The sequence below is a fragment of the Planococcus citri genome, chromosome 2 (assembly GCF_950023065.1).
Source record: "Planococcus citri chromosome 2, ihPlaCitr1.1, whole genome shotgun sequence".
NCBI classification, from domain to species: Eukaryota; Metazoa; Arthropoda; class Insecta; order Hemiptera; family Pseudococcidae; genus Planococcus; species Planococcus citri.
In genome coordinates this window covers 37930837-37952465 of record NC_088678.1, presented here as the reverse complement: position 1 = coordinate 37952465, position 21629 = coordinate 37930837, and the positions used below count along the sequence as shown (strand labels likewise).

Genomic DNA, 21629 nt, shown 5'->3' with positions numbered 1-21629 from the left:
TATTGTGTGATTTTAATTCTCTAAGTTATTACTTACTTTTGATTAAGGTTTTGTATATTCCAATGTGTAAAGTACCTACGTTATGTATCAATTTTCGTGTTTATTTTAAATTTTAATCAAATAAAAATGAAAAAACAACAACAAATATAATTTTAAATACATATTTCATCTATTATGTGTTGATTTGATTTGAATGTTGAATTTAGCTTAATTGTTGAAAAATTATATAAAAACATTTTGATACTTAACCGTATGCTTTCTACTTATATGGTAGAATATTTTTGTATCATTCCGTTTTAATTTCGAATGATAAAATCAGTGAGATCAGATAGGATTAGTAAAGCTATGACCGTGTCTGATTTTCAATTTCAGATCTTTGACTATATATACATGGACTGCTATCTCCTATTGTTGTTGAATGGGAATCGTGAAGCCAAAGCAATAGAGGTACTAGATCGGGACATGGGCTCTGAGCATGCGCGAGATTTCGTTGCAACGAGCGTAGCGGTGTAGCGGTTGTTGGAACGTAGGAGGGTGTTCGTCGCTCCGTGGTTCACCGTGATTGGAAGGTGCGAGGGTGGGTGGGATTCCTGCGCGCGCATGAAAATTCCCGATGCTCCCGATCTAGTACCTCTATTACTTCGGCTTCATCGGCAACAATGAAGATAGTAGTCCATGTATATATAGTCAAAGTTTCAGATTGAACAAAACAACACCGAATCCGACGATTAGAAAAATATGCAGTCAACTTCAACTTCTAGGTAAAACACATTTTGAATTTAAAATGAAAAGTGAGCAAAAATAGTCACTAGTCAAGTAGTCAGTTCAGTATAATGGCCTAATGGGTATCTAATTGAAAAATGAAAAGTTGGAATAAGTATTTCAAATTTTATTTTCAATGAGAAAATATTTTTCAAATTTGTATACCTACTTGCAAGTTGCAACTTGCAACTTGCAAGTTGAAAACTGCAATAAACTACAACTACTAGCCTCAGCCTAGTCAGCCTTAATGAATAATCCAGTGAACTGAAAAGTGAAAACTCAAAAATACACTTCAATTTATCAAATTAAAAATATTTTTGCAGAAGGAATCTAATTTTTTCAAAATTTTTATTTTTTATAATTTTTTAATTTTTCCTTCGCTGAACCTACTCATCTAACTCAACTCACCTACTTTTCTTGAATCCTCGTCATCTTGTGGTGCGCAAATTCAATACCGTAAAATTTGTTTCGGCGACGTTAAGGCTACTATAAACTTCGTTATGGGTAAGGACAGCCGCCATTGCCCATCCAAGAAATGGATAAACATGTTATCTTATCATAGTATGCATACAATTATGCATGTATAAAATGCAACTTTTTCGATTGTTCGCGGGTTCGGATGAACTTTCATGTGGTCTCAAATTAAAGACGATGAAATTCCCTATCGATTGGTGTTAAATTTTTATCATTTCGCGTAAAAATGACGATTTTATGAATACTTTTATTTTACTGATTTTTGCATACTACGTACGTCATCTTTAAACTGAAAATACTCGAAATTTTCAGTGGACACATAGGTATTTGAGTACAGCAAAATGTTCGTGATTTTATCCTCTTTAAAATGAGCTATTACCGAAAGCTCTACATGCAACCGTTCAAAAGTTTTCGAAGTTTTAAGTTGCGAAAACAAGCTGCGGATGGTAAGTATTGAACTTTGAACTAACATTACTCGAAATTTTCAGTGGACACATAGGTATTTTAATACATAAAAATGTTCGTCATTTTATCCTCTTTAAAATGGCTGTTTACCGAAAGCTCTACCTTCAACCGTTCAAAAATTTTTGAAGATCAAAGTTGCGAAAAGTAGTTACTGATCAAAATTATAACTTACTGATAACACATGATAACCATAATAACACAATTTGACCACTTTCCGCAACTTTGAAGTTCAAAAACTTTTGAACGGTTGAAGGTAGAGCTTTCGGTAAACAGCCATTTTAAAAAGGATAAAATGACGAACATTTTTATGTATTAAAATACCTATGTGTCCACTGAAAATGTCGAGTAATGTTAGTTCAAAGTTCAATACTTACCATCCGCAGCTTGTTTTCGCAACTTAAAACTTCGAAAACTTTTGAACGGTTGCATGTAGAGCTTTCGGTAATAGCTCATTTTAAAGAGGATAAAATCACGAACATTTTGCTGTACTCAAATACCTATGTGTCCACTGAAAATTTCGAGTATTTTCAGTTTAAAGATGACGTACGTAGTATGCAAAAATCAGTAAAATAAAAGTATTCATAAAATCGTCATTTTTACGCGAAATGATAAAAATTTAACACCAATCGATAGGGAATTTCATCGTCTTTAATTTGAGACCACATGAAAGTTCACCCGAACTCGCGAACAATCAAAAAAATTACATTTTTTATATGGAAAGTTGTATGCATACAGATGCATTCTAATGTTGTTGTGTTCAAGGTTGGATGCAAGATGTCGGCTGTCCTTACCTGTATGAAATTATAGTAGCCCTAGCGACGTCGAACGGTAATCAAAATTCGTAGGAAGTTTTTATCAGTTAATTTTTTTCTTATCTTTTTATTATTAATAAAAACGGAAGTTGAATTAATTTAACGCCACACTACTCGGTGCACGTTTCGCTGACGTATTTTTTACTAATTTATATGCAGAAACGTTTCAACCATGGGATCAGGTAATGCATACACGCCGGCAGTTCCAGCCCAAATCCGATACATCACCCAATGGTTTCAAGAATGGGGCGATATGCAACGTAGCGACTTCTTGCCTGTTTTATTCGAAGAATTTCATCGTAAAACTGATATCAACGGTTTAGCAGCCAGTTTGGACGCGTCAAATTTAAAAGATCGTCCACCGAGCATCTTCCAATGCCGGATCAAGCTATTCAAAGAATGGTGTGAAAATTGGAACTTATCCGAGAAAGAACAGCTAATCGTTGAACTTCGATCAATCGATCAAGATTTCGTAACTAAATTCGAAGAAAAGGTCAAAGGTGGCGATGATTCTAAACCCGACGATGTAATCTTGACCAACGGTACAGCTGAGGCAATGTCAGCGTAATTTTAATTCCTTATTGGCCTTACGTATTTATGACTTTCATGAATTAGAATTTTTCAGTGACTAAAAAAGCTCCCTGTAATGGCTTAGCAATCATTGATCTCGGTTACATTCCATTACAATTATTTTCATTTTCATGTCGGTCATTCCTTAAACTCTTCCTCTCTAATACAACTTCGAACAACTTTAACAGGTGCCATTCTAGCAGATGTGTAAAAAAATGGAACAGTCTTCAGCTGTATCGATTCGATGTTCTGCATCTGCTACACATCACATCATTGGTTTTTTTTTTGTATATTATAAAATTGATTATTTTTGCCTAATTTATTGTAATAATTACGTAGAATAAGGTTTGATATTATTTATACAATTATTGTGAAGAGATAACGATTACGAGTTATCTATTCAATTTCGTTGTTCATGTTCCTTTAAATCTATTTGGTAAACGAACGCACAATCAACTTCGAATTGCTATCATCTAGCGAGTTGACCTCGAGGTTTTCTTGGTGAACCGATACTAATAAATGTTATATGTAATTAAATGATTTATAAACATATTATATAGATGAATTGAAATTGACCCACCTTCGATGATCCATGAAGTTTTACTTTATGCTCTTTCGCTTGGAAATTTTTTGTTTACTTGTTCCATTTTATATATGATTGTTATGTATTTTTTATGATTATTTATATTTTCGTATTTTCATATTTTGTAAGGTACAGAACCCCTTTTCGGTGAACAATTTTTGTTTTCAAGTTATAAAAATTATAATAATGTTGTAATGAGATTTTAAATCTAAATAGATAATGCTTTATATGAATTTTGTATCTTTATTGTCTCTTAGTTGGCTTGAATTATTTTTTGTGAATTTTCTTTATGAAAGGACCATCTGTGAGAGGTGCACCTTTAAAATCCTATTCGATTTAAAACATGACCTGAGTGAGTTGATTTTCTTCTCATTGCTATAAATAGGTAAGCGAGTTGAAGGCAGAAATGACCTCGAAATTATAGCTTCATTTATGATAGATTTGATCTACGCAATGAATAAGTAAGTACGAGTACTTAAATAAATTACTACTTTAATTATGAGGCGATGACGAAACGAATTATATGTATTACATTACACTCTGTCGAGAAAAATATATCATACAAGTTCACAATTTCTACAATAGGTATCAATTAAGTATATAAAACAATTTCATTACGCCATGGAAAGTAAGGGAAAACATTTAAAATAATAAATAATCAAATTTACACGCAGAAAAAATTCAATCTTAAATCACAGCATAATCGAGTTATTAAAAAATTCAAGAATGAATGCCTAACAGAATAGATAGAATGTAGTTCTAAAAGGAGACATGATCATCGCAACTTTTTTTTACATTTTTAGATGATACATACAACAATCAACTCAATATTACTTCCAATACACAATAAAATGCCTTATTTTTCAATTCAAAAGCTTATGACTGAAAAACAAAACACTGGAAAATGACAACAATATTTGTGCCTACTCCTGTAGAAAGAGATCTTATGTGTTTACGACAGCCAATGTAGGATGTACAGTGCGAATATTTTTTTTCATTGATTCTGTTCATTGAAGACCAGCTTCTGTTTACGTGTCGTGGTCAAAAATCGGGATCTATCGTGAAACCACATAAGGTCCCTTCCTACATGAATTGACACATTCTCAAAACATTCAACATTCACTTCTCGGTCCACATCAGCGCATAATATTCCATGCAAAAAAGGATCTACGAATTTTTCTTAAAGTGATTAGCTCTATGCTTACGATAATCGACAGACTGGGTAAATCGTCTAGGACACATATCGCACTGGTAGGGTTTTTCTCCGGTATGTCTACGAATATGAACAGCCAGTGTTGCTTTTTTATTCGCTTTGTATCCGCAATCATTGCATTCGTATGGTTTCCTATCGGTATGGCAAATATAGATATGTCTTTTGAGAAGTAACTCTTCTGCAAATCCCTTATTGCAAAACTGACATCGGGAGATTTCTTCGGCGTGAGCAGTATCTATGTGGTTGGTTAATTGGTACTTTTCTTTGAAAACAGCTTCGCAGTAAGCACATTTGAAAGTGTGATCGTGTTTCGTGGCGATGTGCTGTTCGTAATATTTTTTCACTTGAAATTGTAAGCCTGCAATAAAAACATTATTTGAGTTGAAAAAGCTTTCTTATCAAAACTTGACTGTCTAGTGCTTATGTATAATTTCACAGGTAGGTTAGGTACCTATCTGTCTTTTCAGTTATCATTCAACTACTTACCACAATACTCGCAATCCTTCAAAAACGTTCCCCTCGGCTCGAGTACATTTTTCTTCAAAATATGAGCTCTTTTGAAATGATATTTGAACGTGGTTTTCCTGGTAAACGACATATCGCATTCGTTGCACTTGTACAGTTGCTCTTTGGTGTGAACACCATTTATATGATCGTTCAAATATCCTTTGCTGAAAATAAATAAATATTAGAATAAATCTGCAAATGTATCGGATGAGGTTTTCAAACGATAGATACATATTAAATTATCATTCGAACTCACGTTCCAAGGACTTTATCACAATAGGGGCACGTGTACTTGTACTTTTTCACGCTTTGTTGTTTCTTTCTATACTTTTTCAAAGTTTCCATATTCCATACTCGTTTGATTCCATCGTGCACTCGTTTAATATGTTCCTGCAGGACATCTTTCCTTTTGTATTTATTGCCGCACAAATGGCACTGGAATGGTCTTTCATCGGAGTGGATAGCCGCTAAGTGTTTCTTTAAATTTTGAGCTTCGTAGAAGACGTTACCGCATTCGTGGCAAGAGTACGAAGGTTCTTCGTGCATAATCAAATGGTGTCTGAAACCACTCTCGGTGTTGTAGTGTTTCCCGCACAAATGACATATACGAGAAGTTCTTCTGGGTCTGTGAAATAACAGAATTTTAGAAAAATATACCTACGAACATTTGTAATACGTATAAGAAGAGGGTAAACAAAAATCTCGGGAAAATGCTTACGTTCGTTTAGGTTTAACACGAGATAATGAATCCGAAGTATTATTCAACGATTCTTTTAGTTTACGTTCTACAAAGGTGATTTGTTCAACTTCTTCGGATAATAATTCGTATGTTTTCGACGAGTCATCATTAGTAGGTGCAGTTTTGAAATAGTTGGATGGCTTAGGAACGTTGGGCGTTGATTCGACATCGTCAATGGGTTCATTGTGTTCAGTTTTAAATTCCATGTCGGAAGGCTCGATTAATTCTATTTTCACAATATCTGGGTCGGCAATATCACTGGGATCTTCCAACTTGATGCTTTCAAAGGTCGCTTCGACAATTTTATCGCTGATTTCGACCAAAGTTCTGTGAAAAAAAAGAAATCAAAAATAAACAGATGAGTGTCATTATTCGACGAAAAATGCACAAAATACCTAGTTAAATGGTACCAAAATTCGAATTTTTGAAAAATTTCTACTTTCAAATGAGCAGTTGATTTTTCGATTTTTGGCGAATTTTTGAAAGTGGCGGAAATATCCTAGCCGAGTGGTAAGTATTGCAATAATTTTTGGACCGATCAGGGAGCCTCCAGCAAAATTTTACTTTTCTCCAGCAATTTCAAATTGCTCCAGAATGCTTTGCGATCAACTTCGGCACCATCAATTTTTGGAAAAAATTACTCAATATTTTATCTATCACATAAAGTTGACCCCCCCCCCCCTCATCAAAGTCGCTGGAGAGAATCTAACGTATGCTGGAGGCTCCAGATCGGCCCGAAAACGGTCGTAATCGATTCAGAGAAGAAGCAAGGGTTGACTTTGGAAAGCAGACGAAGTTTTGAGAAATTTGTTGCGAAATTGACGATATTTGATTTTTTAAGATTTTTCAACTAATTAAAAAAAGTACACCTTTCAACTCGTCACATCGAATAGTGTCGAACTTATGACAGGATTAGATTTTCAGCTGCCGAAGTTGATTACAAAGCATTCAGGAGCAATTTGAAATTGCTGGAGAAAATCCAACTTTTTCTGGAGGCTCCAGATTGGTACGAAAATGGTGGTAGTCGATTTGGGAGGTTGACTTTACCATATAAATCGAGTTTCAGATTTTTATCTCGATGTTTGCTCTTTTTGTAGAAATTAATAAGTATATGATTAGGCAATTTCCGCCAGCTTCAAAAATTCACCAAAAATCGAAAAATAAACTTCGGCAGCTGAAAATTTAGTTCCCATGTCTAGGTGGCATGCTCTTTCAGTGAGACAAATTTCAGCTTGATCGAAGTCGACGAGTTGTAAATGTAAAGGTTCCCTCGCGAGTGAACTCATTCATTTGAGCATAAGGGAGTGATGAAAATAATACCTACAATACCTACCTATGTAAGTAAAGTACATACATATGTATTTCGATGAACGACATCATTAATTTTCATCTCTGTATTCGAATATTTCTCGAATTCTTTTTACTGATATTTCAAATTTTGTCAATTGTGTCCTTCTCCTCCCTCCTGACAGAGAAAATTTGATAAAAACTCACGAACTGGAAATTAAATTTCTTTTCAGTTTTCAGCAATGAAATTTTCAAAAAATAAAATGAAGTTAACAAATGAAACAGTTTATTCATTACATGAACACAAAACAGAAATTTACAAAATATATTAACTAGGATTCATCATCATTTACAGTTCATAATACTATTAGGAAACGAAACAGAAAAAATAAATACATGCCTCTTCTACATACAAAAATTAATCAACCTTCCAAGTACGTAGATTCAACACGAATACAATAAATATGTAGGTATTCAAATAAAAGAAATAACTACATCATTACGAGGCGATGAGTACCTCATTCTCCTCTTTGACGGGAACGAATGATTTATTTTTCGAATGCGTCTGCATGTGTTTCCTTAGATCACAGAACTCGACGAAACTCTTGTTACATTCTTCGCAAGTATGATTTCTAATACCCTTGTGTCGGCGTTGATGCGACTTGAGGAAATCTTTTCGTACAAAAGAGTGACCGCATTCGTCACATTTGAACTCTTTCGTTTTAGAATGAGTATACATATGGTTCCTTAATTCGGTCAGGTAGACGAATCTCACACCGCAAAGTTCGCATCCGAAGGGTAACTCGTCCAAGTGATCCGAATTAATATGCACTTTTAAGTCATCAGCCGAATCGAAATCTTTCCAACAAACGTAGCACGTCGGTCTACCGGAAATTTTCGCCAAATGCTTAGAATAATGGAGACGATTTCTGTACAGCATTCCACAATGCGAACACTGTTTGTGGAATTTCTCGACCGGAGCTCCATCGTGACGTCGGCGATTATGTTCGCGTAGACTCTGCAACGTTGCGTAAGTCGAATTGCAAGGATCGCATTTATAGGGTCCGCTGGCGCCTTGATTGATATGCCACGGGAGGCCTTTCTCGTGAACAAATTTTATATGAATTCTAAGGTAACTGAATTGTTTGAAGTTCAAGCCACAAATACCGCATTCGTAAGTTTTATCCGCCAGTATCTTGTGATTGAGATCCTTATCGTAGGATTCGATTTTAGTTTGACCGTGTACTCGTTTCATGTGGCTCTGCAACGACACTATTGTTTGTACGGAAGCTCCGCATATGCTGCATTTCACCGCCGTTCCTCCGCTGTTTTCGTTGGCGTGGAAATGTTCTCGATGCAGCTTCAGGTGATCGTTGCGTTTGAACGTGCTGCCGCATAAATCGCACATAAAAGGTCGAAGCGACGTATGCGTCCAGATGAAATGCTTTTTCAGCGACGACACCGTGCTGAAAAGTTTATCGCAACACGAACAAGTCATCGATTCCGGATCGTTATGCATTATCATGTGCTCTTTGAACAGCTTAGCGCTCACCACTTTGCCGCAAACTTCGCACATTTTAGGCGGCCGGATCAGCTTCTTTTTTTCTTTATTGGTCGCGGTTTCGTTACCGTCGCCTTCGCCGTCTTCGTCTGCGTTTCGAGTATCATTTGGTTTAGGTGACGGAGAATGTATTTGCACTTCGCATTCCAACTGGAACAAACTATCGTCGTCGTCGTCATCGTCGTTAGCGCGGTTATTGTCGACCTGGTCACTATTTTTATCCTCCTGTTTATCTTTCGGTACCGGTTCGCGTTTGTTTTTCAGTACTTGTACGTCATCGTCGTCTTCATCGTCTAGTGTTATTTCAACAGGCTTAACGGACGGTTTAGAGGCATTTTCCGCCGACGTGATCACTGTATTGGATTTCTTGATCGGTTTCTTCGAAGGTTTAATACTTCCAATAGATATTTTAACAGCCTTATTAGCAACTGAAGACGTTTTAGTAGTTAAATTCCTAGTCTTACCGATTGCGCTCGGTTTTTTCGTCACTACTGATTGCTCAGGATGGTCACTGCTACCGCCGACACCACCTACCGCCTTAGAATTGGATCTAGCACGTTTGGCAGCTGAGCTACCGCCTTCATCGTGGCCTTTAGACGCCGTCGAACGTTTGCCCAGAGATATCGATTGGCCTTTATTAATATTCTTTTTCTTTGGCTCTTCGTTTTTCGTTGCTCTACTCCTGTAAAAAAGATAGGCATTCGTTACTGATCGCTGAATGAAATGGTTCTTCGCAGTATGATGAGAGCTTATCTTCGAGGCGTCTAATACAGTAAGTTTAGTCTACTATGGAGCTATCCCATCAGCATTGTCTTGCATTGAGAATTTATTTCAATTTTTTTTTTTTTTAATCATCGATAATTATGATTGTGCTTGTAAAAGGCGGTAACGGTAACAGGGGTGTGGACGGCGAGTGACGACGAACTCGTGTACTATTACTGTATCGAAAACCTGTTCCAAAATATGAAAATTACTCCACAATGATAGATGACACAATATTGATAATTCAATTCAAAAATCGCATGCTCTGTACTACGCAAGCAGTCATCCACATTCCTTCATCATTATTAATTCGTATCGTACTCTAACCTAATATCACTACAAAACTGATTCGGAATTATTCCATAAAAGTCAGATTTTTTTTAAATCGAATTCAAAGTGGGGAGAAGTTTTAGACTCGAAGAAAGACACGTCATGACGAGTAGGTATAAAACATAGAGCCAAATTCTAAATTAAAAAGAAAAATTTTAGCGTTGGTACTCAATTTTTCATATGAAAAAAAGTAGCTTATGGTCATCAAAATATTTAAAAAAAACAAAATGTAACCAAAAAAAAATGACAACATGAAAAAATAAAAAAATAGTACAGACTACAGAGAAAGATGATCAAAAAACAGTCAGGGTTTTAATTTTTAAAAGTTGAACTAATTTTGCAACGTTTTGGTAAAAAAACGAACCTTTTTAAAAGCAATTTTTTGCACAAAAAAAAAAAAAAAAAAAGGTCCTTGAAAACAGAAAGATTTTTTTAGCTATTTTGCTAAAAAGTGAGAATTTTGCAAGGGTGCAAGACTAGGTAAATTTTTGAAAAAAGTAAGATCTTTTTTGTTAGGTAATTATAGAAGCCAAAAAGTGATACCTATTTTTTTGAAATTTCCGTCAAAAAAGTAAGACTTGAACAATTATTGGAAAAATGTAAGATTTCTTGAAATTTTCTTCAAAAAAATTAACAGTTTGGCTAAAAAGCAAATATTCATGTGATTTTTGAAAAAACGAGATTTTTTGGCAACTTTTGGCAAACATCAAGATTTTGACAATTTTAGCAAGAAGCAAGACTTTATCTCAATTATTGGCAAAAAGATACTTTTTTGAAATTCTGCACAAAAAAGTCAAAATTTTGGACAATTTTGAATGAAAAGTGAGATATGTTGGAGTTTTCTCAACAAAAAGCGAAAATCGTTGGCAATTTTTCTGAAAAGCGAAAATTTTTGTAAATTTTTCAGAAAAATGAGAATTTTATCTATTTCTGACAAAAAGTAAGACTGACAAATTTGGAAATTTTTTTGGCAATTTCCGGTAGAAAAGCTGAATCTTTGAACGATTTGTTTTACAAAAGGAGATTTCAAAATTGTTGAAAAAACATAAAAAATTTTCGCAACTTTGCCAGAAAGGGAGAGTTTTTGCCAATTTTTGGCAAAAATTCTAGCAAGAAGCAAGACTTGAATTTTGGCCAAAACAGCTATATTTTGGAATTTTCCGCAAAAAACAACAAGCCTTGGACACTTTTCTAAAAAAGCGAAAATTTTTGCCAATTTTTGAAGATGTAAGAACATTTGACATTTTTCGGCAAAATGCAAGATGACAATTTTTTGAGAATTACCGACATACTTTTGCAAATTATTCACTCATTGGTATTATCAACATTTTTTTTCTTAAATTTTTGACGATAAAAAAAAAGTAATTTTAGTATCTAACTAAAATGTTGAGAAAATAACCGAGAACGAGAGCACTAAAATCTTCGAACAAATATCGAAGGCATCCACTTGATAACATTATACAATATTTTCAAGAAAACACCTACTTCAAATGCATATTCTCCAAGATAGAATGGAATGACTAACTACACGAAAATCAGGATAATTCTTTATTGATTTGTACGACACATAATTCACGGGTGTAACCTTAACACAGAACAATTAAATTGCCTCCAAAATGGAACATTAAACCACAAGGGTTCGTTTTAAACCCATTGAAAAAAGCATGTAACAATTCACTTACAACACAAACGAGAAAATTTTGATCAGTCAATACATTATTAATAAAAAAGAAGACTGAATGTCGATAATCTTAACAAACTGAATACAAAATGGACAAAAATATATAGTACTATATCAGAAAATAAATAGGAATATAAGTATTAAATTAACGTCGTTGCATAATATACATCATGTTGTATTATGCCGGATTCCGTGCTTTCGCCAATCATTCCTCTGGGAAAATTTCTTTCCGCAAACTTCACATTGATAGGGTCTTTCTCCCAGATGTGTTCCTCTAATGTGTATCTCCAAAGAATCCTTTCTAGTCGTCCTGTGATCACAAATATCGCATTTAAATGGTTTATCGTTGAGATGTCTGGTTCTAATATGATGTTCGAGGTTTTTCAACGCGACGAATCTAATTTTACATATTTCGCAAACGAATGGCAAATCGGTGAAGTGATCGACGTCGATATGTTTGGTCAATTCTTCATCGGTAGGGAACTGTTTCCAACACAGGTAACACGTAGGCATTCCATTTAATTTAGCTCGATGTTTAGCGTAAAAGACACGATTACGGAATGTTAATCCGCAATGTTCGCATTTAGCGCTGAAAGTCATATCGAACTCTTTACCGTGAACGGTCTTGCAATGATAATTACGTCCGGTAACGGAAGAGAATCTTCTATCGCATTGGTCACATTTGTACTGTCCTTCGGCGTTTTCGCTGATCGAGTATGGTTTTCCTTTGACGTGCACGTAGCGTTCGTGTAACAAGTAGTAATTTCGTTTCTTGAACGACAGATTGCATATTTCGCACCAGTATTTAGACGGATCGTCTGGGCTGACTCGAGCCGTACTCCCAATTGCAGGGCGTTTACGCATAGTTTTTTGTTTCTCGAAACTACCATCCGAATGCATTTTCATATGAATCAAGTAGTATTTCTCCGTTTTGTACACCGTGTCGCAGTGTTCGCATTTGAATAAGTCGTCCAATTTGACATCCGGGTGTTTATAACCCATGTGCGATCTCAGATAATCAGCTCGTTTGAAACTGGACAAGCACAACGTACACTTGAAAGGTTTTTCGTCGGTATGGCAAACTTTAATATGATTTCTCAGCGTCGATTCGTATGCAAAAACTTTACCGCAATCTTTACATTTGACCGAATCCGGATTCGTGTGTTTCATCATGTGCGATTTAAAGTAACTACCTTTGCACAATTTGCCGCAAAGATCGCACATTTTGGGCGGCCTTACAGGATGCTTCACAGCTTCTGGGTTAGAAGCGTGTATGTATTTCAAGTGATTCCTCAAACTACTGTTATGTTTGAAGGTTTTACCACACATATGGCACATGTCCGGAACAGCTTTAGCGTACGTTCTTTTCTTTCGAGGTGCCTTCGACTGTAAATACTGCGCTCGTAATTGTTCCAATTCTTCTTGTTTCTGTCGGTCTATTTCTTGCTGCTTCTCTAATGGAATGGGTTTTCGAACAGGCTTGGTGGTGCGATGAGAGGAATGTGCTCTCTGCAAATGAGTCAAGTATGTACCGCGATTCGTGTACAGTTTACCACAGATACGACAAACGGTGGATTTATTTTTTTTTATTTTTCTTTGTAATGTTAAAGATGGATTTTTGTCGCCGCCGACCGGTCTGTAAAAAGAAATACGATAATTCCTGTTACAAACACGTCGTGACTCTAAACTAATATCTCTTTTGAGCACTTCGTCGAAGCTCTGAACAATACCATAATTGTTTATAGGTAGTATTTAAGAGGTTCTTGGTTTCCTCTTTAATTAATAAGAGAATCACATTCGAACAATTCAAGTTTTGAATATTTCTATGCAGCCGGAGCTCAATAAATATAATATTCATTTCAGGTCATTTCCGACGAACATAATTAACTTATTATAACACATTCACGATATAAACTTCACGAATATCTTTAAAAACCAACGAAGCTCACTGCACAGTATCTGTCGATTGAATAATTCTCACAATTAATAAGACTTGTAGCGAGATCAAATAAGAATGATCACTCAGCACGTGTGCTTACAATAAAAACATTCGTAAAAATGAATTTTGAAAAACAAAAATCAAGTGAATTATTTGACGGAGTTCGAGCGTGGTGGTAGGTAAGTTCATCACATAACTACTACCAAATTTATTCGCGCTCATTCCTAATCTGGTTTCTCATCATTTCAACTTCTCACATAAAACTCGTTTGTAAAAATGCGCATTTCTATCCAATAAATTTATGTTAGAAGAATATGCTTCGAACAATTTTCAGACTTCAAAAAGAACTTAAAGCCCAATTAAATTCAGACACAAATAAGTCAAACTGATTTCCTATTGTACACAAATAAAACCTCACTGGTAATTTTACAATTGGTAGGATAAAACAATCACAAACAAACATACAACGAAGACCATTCGAAACCCTTTCCACACAGCCAAAACAACTAGCACTATGAACTGGATGAAAAACTTACTCGGAATGATTATCAGTAGTTTCAGTAGTTTCAGTTGTTTCAGCCGTTTTAGTCGTTTTATTTTCGTTATTTTCGTGACCAGAACTACTCGAATCGTTTAAATCATCGAAATGTGATAAATCATTGGTATCGACGAAAGACGTGGATTCTTTGATGTTGACGTTCGAGATATCAAATTCACCGGTGTTTTCATTGAAAAAATCGTAAGTTTCATCATCAACGCTGACTTCGATCACTTCAACATCGTTTACAATTGCCGGTATTCTTTTCTGCAAAAATCGAAAAAATAATTATTTAAAAATTATATTGTTTTCATAATTACTACAGCAATAGCAAAAATACTTACTTCTGGATCTTGGGTCAAACTAAACTTGTCTATCAGTCGCTTGAATTTTTTCTCAACTTTCATGCATTCAAGATAAAATTCGTGCCATGACATCATCAATTTAAGACACTTGGCACACATCTTCAGTGGTAATATATCTGTCTTAGATACCTAAGGAACAAATTTTACGATCAAAAACATATATTGAGACTATCGGTTACGGAACAGATATTACAAGAAGTTTATCTTACCGGAAGATCATCCCTGAAGTGCTGTTGGATAACTCTATAGTAATTGTAGCGATTAGTTTCATCGAAAATAGGAGTGAATGATGATTGATTTTTACCGCACATTCTGCAAAGGTTTTCTAGATTACTGAGATCATGAAAATCTTTCAAAATTGTATCGACCGTAATCATCTTTAGGCAAGGTCGATCAACTGTAAGAAATACAAAAATGTATTAAAAGAGCGAAATCATGGAAATGTTATTATATAACTAAACTAAATACATAATCATTACTTATTTGAAATTCATAAAATAACAACTGGTTAGATTTTGCTGATAATGATAATGTTTCCATAGATTTTTCACAATCTGGATAAAGTTATCTAGACAACAATGTTTTCTACACAATATTACAAGCTAAATAATTAATACCTTTTTTGAGAAGTACACTCGATAATTCACGCAATACAAATCACGAAACAGCTTTTCATCGAATTATTATTACTTATCGTCTAACAAATAAAACGAGCGTTCAATAATAAACGCTCATAATTTCATATTTAAAGAAATATTTCATCAAGATTATCAATGGCGACGTACCCACTTGATTTTTCATTTTTCGACTTTATCACAGATAGTCAATGTTCAGAACAGTACATTTTCCATATTGCGAAATTAAAACCACGTGATCAATTTCAGCAAATCAGAAACTGATAATTATATGACGTCAGAGTAGTTGCACCAATCAAAATGATTTATCAACGTCAAGAATATTGGAAAGTTTTTTCTAATCGTATTTGGTCTATGATTTTTCATTTTCCGTTAATCAATGTTGGAATAATAGTCAAATTCGAATAGAACGAAATATTTACAAAACCGAATTCTCAATTCACCATTTTGGCGTAATTCGGAGCTAAACAACGTACGAGTACTGATTTCATTCTTGTTATTAATTTTTGACGATAGAATTTCATTTATGGTGATGAGTAATTCAGAAAAAGCTGGACAATTGAAAATGGGTCAATCACTTTAGTTGTTTTTGTCCGAATTGGCAGACATGAATCAAAAATGACGGACAAGACTGACGTCAGAGCAAGCAGAAAATCTTCTTTGCCATGCCTTGTTGTACGATATCCTGTCGTTTTGATTTCTTGTGGAAATTCAAAATTTGAGATTACAAATTTTTGAATTTTGTTATTTTTGGTTCCTCAAAAAATCAGTTAGGAAAACGAGCCAATGTCCTCAATAGTTCAGTTCCACTCGTAAGTATCAAGGTTTTATTAATTCAAGTGACGAACGTACGCCATTGACATACTCTCCTAATTTAAATGTTATCTATGTTTCTGCCGAATCGTTCTGACAACTGATTAGTGATAAGTATGATTTTTGCTGTAACAGGTGATCAGTGGATTAGGATTTTCGAGATTATGAAGTATGGGATATCGATGTGCTGTGTCGACATGTCGGAATCACAATCCCAGGACACGAATTTTTGATAAGTCGGTGAAGTATTATCAGTTTCCCAAAGTTCCTGAAATACGAGCCAAGTGGATAGCTGTATGCCAAAGAGTTGACCATTTTCCTGCGGATAACAGTTATATTTGTTCAGAGCATTTCACTCAAAATGATTTTCATCGAGATTTGAAAGCTGAGTTGATGAACTTGCCGCCAAAACGAAATCTTGTATCTGATGGTAAGCCCAGATCGAATTTCGGAAATTTCCCAGTATATTGGATAATTTGTATTAATTTTACATCCTTATTTATAGCTATACCTACGCAAAATTTAACGACAAATCCTAGAATCGACGAAGATATACCTAATATTTTACGTAAACATAAAGATCCAGGGATACCAAACATTAGCAAGGATAATAAAGAAAATCTAACCAAAAGTGACGCAAACGGCGTAAATAACGGATTCATAATATCTTATTTAGGTTGGTATTATAAACCACCGAGTTAGTTATTCGTTTCGGAATTTTCTAAATGTGTATTTCCTAGGCGTTCCGAGGCTATTAATAACAGCACCTAATTCTAAAACTTCCGATGATTCTAAGACATCAAGTAAGCAATTTGTTCATTACTTGTGATATTTAAATCTATATTGTATTGTAAATATGTACATTTTATCTCTCAGGTGAGGGTTCCCAAAGTAGAATCATCTCTGTTAATTCCGAATACGCGTCAGATATCAGATCAACATGTAAGTTTCTTAAGATTTTCGCACCTTTTGTGACGTAAAGTCTAATTTTTCATAAATTAATTATTGCTACGTTTAGTTTACAGTCAAGACGAGAGTGTTGGTCAGATGGAACATTTAACTGAATCTATACCGGATAAAAATATTTTCAAATTGGACGATCTATGCCGGTTATGCGGCTGCTACAGTAATCGCATGAAAGCTATATTTGAACAGAGTCAATATAATTACTACGAAATTATTAGCAACCATTTCCCTGATATAAAGGTATGTGATGAAAATTTTTCAAAATTCGTGTTCTCAAATGTTCATTCTTATTTATTTTTGTATTTGTTCCACTCAGATTCAAAAAGAGGATATCTTACCATTAAGTATATGTTCTCGTTGTGAAACTACCTTAGTGAACTGGTACCAATTTTATAAGACTTGTAACATCGTTAACAAGAGATTCCAATCAATATTGAAAAAATTAACAGAAGTTCCAGTTGAGTATAATTTTATCATTATTTTGTTTTCATTTATTGAAAATTTTTCGACTAATAAATTTTTCTTATTATTATAGCCTGTCGTTATCCCAAAAGAAGTGCCTGAAAACCCCAAATTGACCATCCAAAATATTGAAGCAATGGAGACTGCTTCTTACGAGAATACCGACGATAATGATATCGTCTACGAAGACGATTCAGTCGGAGAAATCGAAATAGTCGAGGTAACCGCAGAACCCGAAGAAGCTGATACAGTCGACGTGTTTCCTGAAGAGAAACTCGTCGAAAGTGTACCTGAAGAAATTCCTGTAGAAATTGTGGAAGAAAAGTTTGATCCTCTCGCTTCGGAGCAGTTCGAAAGTAAAATTCACAAAATCGTAATCGATAGCGTGGAAAATGAACTGAAAGAAGTAAAGAAAGAAGTCGAATGCGTGCAAATTAAAGATGAAATAATAGAAAAAAATGAAGTTGAAATTCTACCGAGATCGTCGGATTTATTAAAAATGAAAAGGTAATTAATGTTTTTCTTTCAGACTTTCAAATCGAACTTATGACTTTTCTCATACAATAATCGATGAAATTTTCGCTCACTTCAACTGATCGCCTTTCTCAATTTCTGTTGTAGCCGGGAAACTCTCGCAGCACGCCGTCGTCGACGTCGACGCATACCAACCCTAAACCTGCGTCGAATGTGTCATATCTGCGGTAAAATCTTCAAATATCCGGAATCCCTGCGAAGACATCTGAAGACTGTACACTCAGACGAACGGCCTTTCAAATGTCACCAGTGCACTTCGAGTTTCAACCGTAACCATAACCTAACCATTCACATCAAGGTAGTTCATCAGCGTCAAAAAGTTTACGAGAAAAAACACGTACCGCGATTATGCGACTACTGCGGCAAAGTCTTACTATCCGCTCGTTCGTTGGAAGAGCACATCAGCAGTATACATACGAAAAAAGCCCTTTACGAATGTGATAAGTGTCATTCGACCTTCTATCGTAAATTAACTTACGATAAACATCGCGCTTCAAACGAATGCGATAGTGCTAATCCTCAAAAATGCAACGCTCCCAAACCGGAAGAATCCTTCCATAAATTTTGCGAACATTGCGGATTAGAGTTTAAAAAAGAACATTTTTACAAAAAACATAAGTTGAAACACAACAGTAACTTCACTTGTCCAGTATGTTCGGTGAATTTCGCAGAAGGTACTTCGCTCAAAGAACACGTCGAATCGCAACATCCTGAAATGAAACCATTCAAGTGTGACCAGTGTGGTAAAAAATTTAAAAATAAACCTTTGCTGAACTGTCATCTGATAATTCACACCGGAGAAAAACGCTACCAGTGTCCGCATTGTTCTTTGAAATTTTTGAAAAAGAAGTACTTGTCGACTCATATTCTTGTCCATACCGGTGAACGACCGTTCGTGTGTTCAATTTGCAATAAAGGATTTAAACAGAGCGGAGATATGAGAAAACACAAGGCTACTCACATGAGAAAGCAAATGTAATTCATTCGTCCTATAAATTATAATGTGTTTGCTTTTACTAAAATACTTTTCAAGTGTACATTTGTGTACACAATTTAGTTCTAATTATGTTGTGATTTATTTTTAATATTAATTGTCATATTGATACTAAAATTCCTTGGCAACAAATTAAAATCAAGCATAAATGCCGGAGTCGTATTTTTTCATCTTTGAAAATACTCGTATTTTCTGGTCAATTTAAAAAAAAAACGTTGAAGTCTGAAGGCCTTTTTATGATGGCCGTATAAAGCTCTTCACATTACGAGGCGCCAATTCGGGTGTAAATCTATCATTCTACATAATTATGTTATGTACATATAACATCGTAGAAAACTCGATCGAAATCGATATTATTTTGTAGGGATAGTATTTCTGTACTGAAACTGGTTGCTTTAATAACGGATAATGAAAGTGCTTTGTTGAAGTACCATTATTTGAAGCAAAATGAAAAAAAATATAAATCTGACTAGCTAATTAGCTATTCAAAATTCGTAATTTTCATAAAACTTTGTAATTCTTGATTCCTGATACAAGAAATCTTTTTTAAAAAATTAGAATATATTCGAAATGCTCAGAATAAGCAGCAAAAGTTTGGCAAAGCTTCTTCAGTTACTAAAATCAGTCTTCGCTAGGTGAATACCAGAGATTCAATTGTCCAGAATTGTGAAGTGTAGATCTAAAAATGCAAGTGAATTACTTTTATTTAAAAAAAAAAAATTGAAAACATTTATTTTTCATGAGTAAGAAATGAACATAAAATGAATAAGCATCACAATTATTCATAAAAACTCGGCGAAACAACGTATCTTAAACTCTGCGCACTAAACATAAAACAATGACTACTGACATAAAACTCACATAAAATAAGTGATATCACCTTCAGATCAGCTATTATTAAGTCTTCATTCCAAACAAATCGAATATGTCTAACGAAAGGCAAATTTTATCACGACGTATTGCTACTACCAGTTCTTTTAAGCTGCATAACATGACCAGCTTTATGCTTTCTCATGTCACCTTTCTGCCGGAATCCACGACCGCAAACATCACAAACGTACGGCTTTTCATCGGTATGCCGATAAATATGCATAACTAATTGACCTTTTTTATGGAATTTCCAAGCGCAATAATGACATTCGTAAGGTTTTTCTCCGTTATGCAGTTCTACGTGTATTTTGAGACTATTCTTGGAGCCAAATCTTTTACCACAGGAACTACACTGGAATGATTTTTCCTCTTCGTGAGAAGTTTCGATATGCTTACGGAACGAATCGTTATCATCGAAAGTAATATTACATATTTCGCAAAATACATTCTCAGGATGTTTCCACATATGCTTGAAGTAGAACGACTCGCTTTGAAAATCCAGGCCGCAAATGTCGCACGTTTTGAAAAACGAGGCGACTTTATGATTACGCACGACTGTATGATGATAAAAGGTAGAATATCTACTGAAACTGATGTTGCATTGTTCGCATTTATAAGGTCGATGTCCCGAGTGAAAACTGTTGATGTGTTCTTTGAGGACTTGTGAAGATGATAGAATTTTACCACAGTGAACACAGAGACGTTTTTGAGAAGTAGAAGGATACTTTCTAGAAGGTCGTCTGGGATACGAATCATTACCGTGTTTGTATTTCAAGTGAACATCTAAATGATCTTTGCGCTTAAAGGCAGTATTACAAATACTACAAACATGAGGTCTTTCCGTCGAGTGAACTGTTTTCATATGGATTCGCATAGTATCAGCTCCTTTGAAGCATTTACCGCATATGCGACATATTCGACTTTCTATGTTGTCCAGCGAAGGATTTTTCTTTCTTGGAGGGCGTTTTCTTTTTGTAACAAGTGGATCACTGGGAGAACTGAAACATGTAATCGTTTTAATTTTTGTGATTCAATAAATTGGGAATGAAACAAACCAGCAACTTACTCGGTATTTTCATTATTCGAATCTTGAATTGCACAAAGCATCTGAGGTGTTTGCGTATCCGCTGCAATACCTTCATCAGTGGTTAAATTTGGTATCTCGGAAGGTTGTATTTCGTTACCATCAACAGTGATAGTTTTAATTGGCGTTTGCTTCGTTTTTTTCGAGATATTAGCACGAGAATTTTGTTTGGGCGAAGGTTCCCATATTACATCACAGATATCGTTGTTTTGAGTTGTTTTCTGTCGTTTCAAAACTTTCGATGAAGAAGCTCGTTTTGCTGGAGAAAGTTCGATTGTTTCTTCATGAACAGGGTCACTTTCCAGCATAGGGTCATCAGTTAAATCATGATCGCTGTCCTGAATCATATAATCGTAACGATAACATCGAAAATGTTTTATATTCAAATATAGATAGATTTTTATTCAGAACGTACCGAAGCAATAGAAGGAGCAGGAGACTGATTCAGGAAATTATCAAAATCTCTGATTTCTTTGAAAATTTCGGCGGTAATGGAGTCATCTATTTCTTCTTTATTATTCTTTTTCGCGATAGAATTCGATTTTTTCTCCTGTGAAAAACACATTCACACAATTACGTGAGTAAACACTTAACATGATAATTGAGAACCTAGGAAGAACTTACGACAGCTGTGTTCGAAGCGTTCGGTTTAACGGAATCAGTTAATGAAGTACTCTTCAGCT

The 21629-nt window shown here is 34.9% G+C and overlaps 4 protein-coding genes across 9 annotated transcripts in view; 2 read left to right on the top strand and 2 right to left on the bottom strand.

The window, feature by feature from the left end:
• Positions 1-381: 381 nt before the first annotated feature.
• LOC135835680 (uncharacterized protein C14orf119) lies at positions 382-3899 on the top strand. Of its 3 annotated transcripts, XM_065350060.1 has the most exons (3): positions 1306-1323; positions 2464-2529; positions 2673-3899. In XM_065350060.1, exon 3 carries the CDS (start codon positions 2686-2688, stop codon positions 3079-3081), a length of 396 nt encoding a protein of 131 aa, XP_065206132.1. In that variant the 5' UTR covers positions 1306-1323; positions 2464-2529; positions 2673-2685; the 3' UTR covers positions 3082-3899. The 3 variants fall into 3 exon arrangements, with proteins under 3 accessions (XP_065206131.1, XP_065206132.1, XP_065206133.1); XM_065350059.1 differs by lacking the exons at positions 1306-1323; positions 2464-2529 and adding an exon at positions 382-761; XM_065350061.1 differs by lacking the exon at positions 1306-1323 and having other exon boundaries at positions 2326-2559.
• A 242-nt stretch (positions 3900-4141) lies between these two features.
• Positions 4142-15409, bottom strand: LOC135835675 (zinc finger protein 91-like). Of its 4 annotated transcripts, XM_065350054.1 has the most exons (8): positions 15068-15193; positions 14798-14985; positions 14568-14717; positions 14222-14490; positions 6105-6452; positions 5643-6011; positions 5366-5550; positions 4142-5237 (listed from the first exon to the last, which is right to left on the bottom strand). In XM_065350054.1, exons 1-8 carry the CDS (start codon positions 15126-15128, stop codon positions 4834-4836), a joined length of 1974 nt encoding a protein of 657 aa, XP_065206126.1. In that variant the 5' UTR covers positions 15129-15193; the 3' UTR covers positions 4142-4833. The 4 variants fall into 4 exon arrangements, with proteins under 4 accessions (XP_065206126.1, XP_065206124.1, XP_065206123.1 ...); XM_065350052.1 differs by lacking the exons at positions 4142-5237; positions 5366-5550; positions 5643-6011; positions 6105-6452; positions 15068-15193 and adding exons at positions 7682-9655; positions 15206-15409; XM_065350051.1 differs by lacking the exons at positions 4142-5237; positions 5366-5550; positions 5643-6011; positions 6105-6452 and adding an exon at positions 7682-9655 and having other exon boundaries at positions 15068-15201.
• A 460-nt stretch (positions 15410-15869) lies between these two features.
• On the top strand, positions 15870-19148 carry LOC135835677 (zinc finger protein 62 homolog). The gene is made up of 9 exons (XM_065350055.1): positions 15870-16035; positions 16172-16466; positions 16542-16712; positions 16777-16839; positions 16913-16978; positions 17055-17242; positions 17319-17459; positions 17538-17971; positions 18086-19148. Exons 2-9 carry the CDS (start codon positions 16208-16210, stop codon positions 18975-18977), a joined length of 2214 nt encoding a protein of 737 aa, XP_065206127.1. The 5' UTR covers positions 15870-16035; positions 16172-16207; the 3' UTR covers positions 18978-19148.
• Positions 19149-19678: 530 nt separating this feature from the next.
• The window catches only part of LOC135835679 (zinc finger protein 391-like), a 2570-nt gene continuing 619 nt past the window's right edge, over positions 19679-21629 (bottom strand). Inside the window, exons 3-6 of the mRNA XM_065350057.1 lie at positions 21571-21629; positions 21362-21496; positions 20929-21284; positions 19679-20860 (exon numbers count right to left, since the gene is read on the bottom strand). The exon at positions 21571-21629 is cut by the window's right edge and continues 130 nt beyond it. Of these exons, the coding sequence (XP_065206129.1) occupies positions 19942-20860; positions 20929-21284; positions 21362-21496; positions 21571-21629 (1469 nt within the window). The 3' untranslated portion in view covers positions 19679-19941. The remainder of the gene's footprint in view (positions 20861-20928; positions 21285-21361; positions 21497-21570) is intronic.

Coding starts and splice junctions, on each gene's coding strand:
- LOC135835680 (XM_065350059.1), top strand. CDS start 739: ATGCAGTCAACTTCAACTTCTAG. Junction 762..2,672: donor CAGTCAACTTCAACTTCTAG/GTAAAACACATT, acceptor ATTTATATGCAG/AAACGTTTCAACCATGGGAT.
- LOC135835675 (XM_065350051.1), bottom strand. CDS start 15,128: ATGGAAACATTATCATTATCAGCAAAATCTAACCAGTTGTTATTTTAT. Junction 14,491..14,567: donor GTTTGACCCAAGATCCAGAA/GTAAGTATTTTT, acceptor CGATTTTTGCAG/AAAAGAATACCGGCAATTGT. Junction 9,656..14,221: donor ACTACTGATAATCATTCCGA/GTAAGTTTTTCA, acceptor TCTTTTTTACAG/GAGTAGAGCAACGAAAAACG.
- LOC135835677 (XM_065350055.1), top strand. CDS start 16,208: ATGGGATATCGATGTGCTGTGTCGACATGTCGGAATCACAATCCCAGG. Junction 16,713..16,776: donor ATTCATAATATCTTATTTAG/GTTGGTATTATA, acceptor TGTATTTCCTAG/GCGTTCCGAGGCTATTAATA. Junction 16,979..17,054: donor GTCAGATATCAGATCAACAT/GTAAGTTTCTTA, acceptor TGCTACGTTTAG/TTTACAGTCAAGACGAGAGT.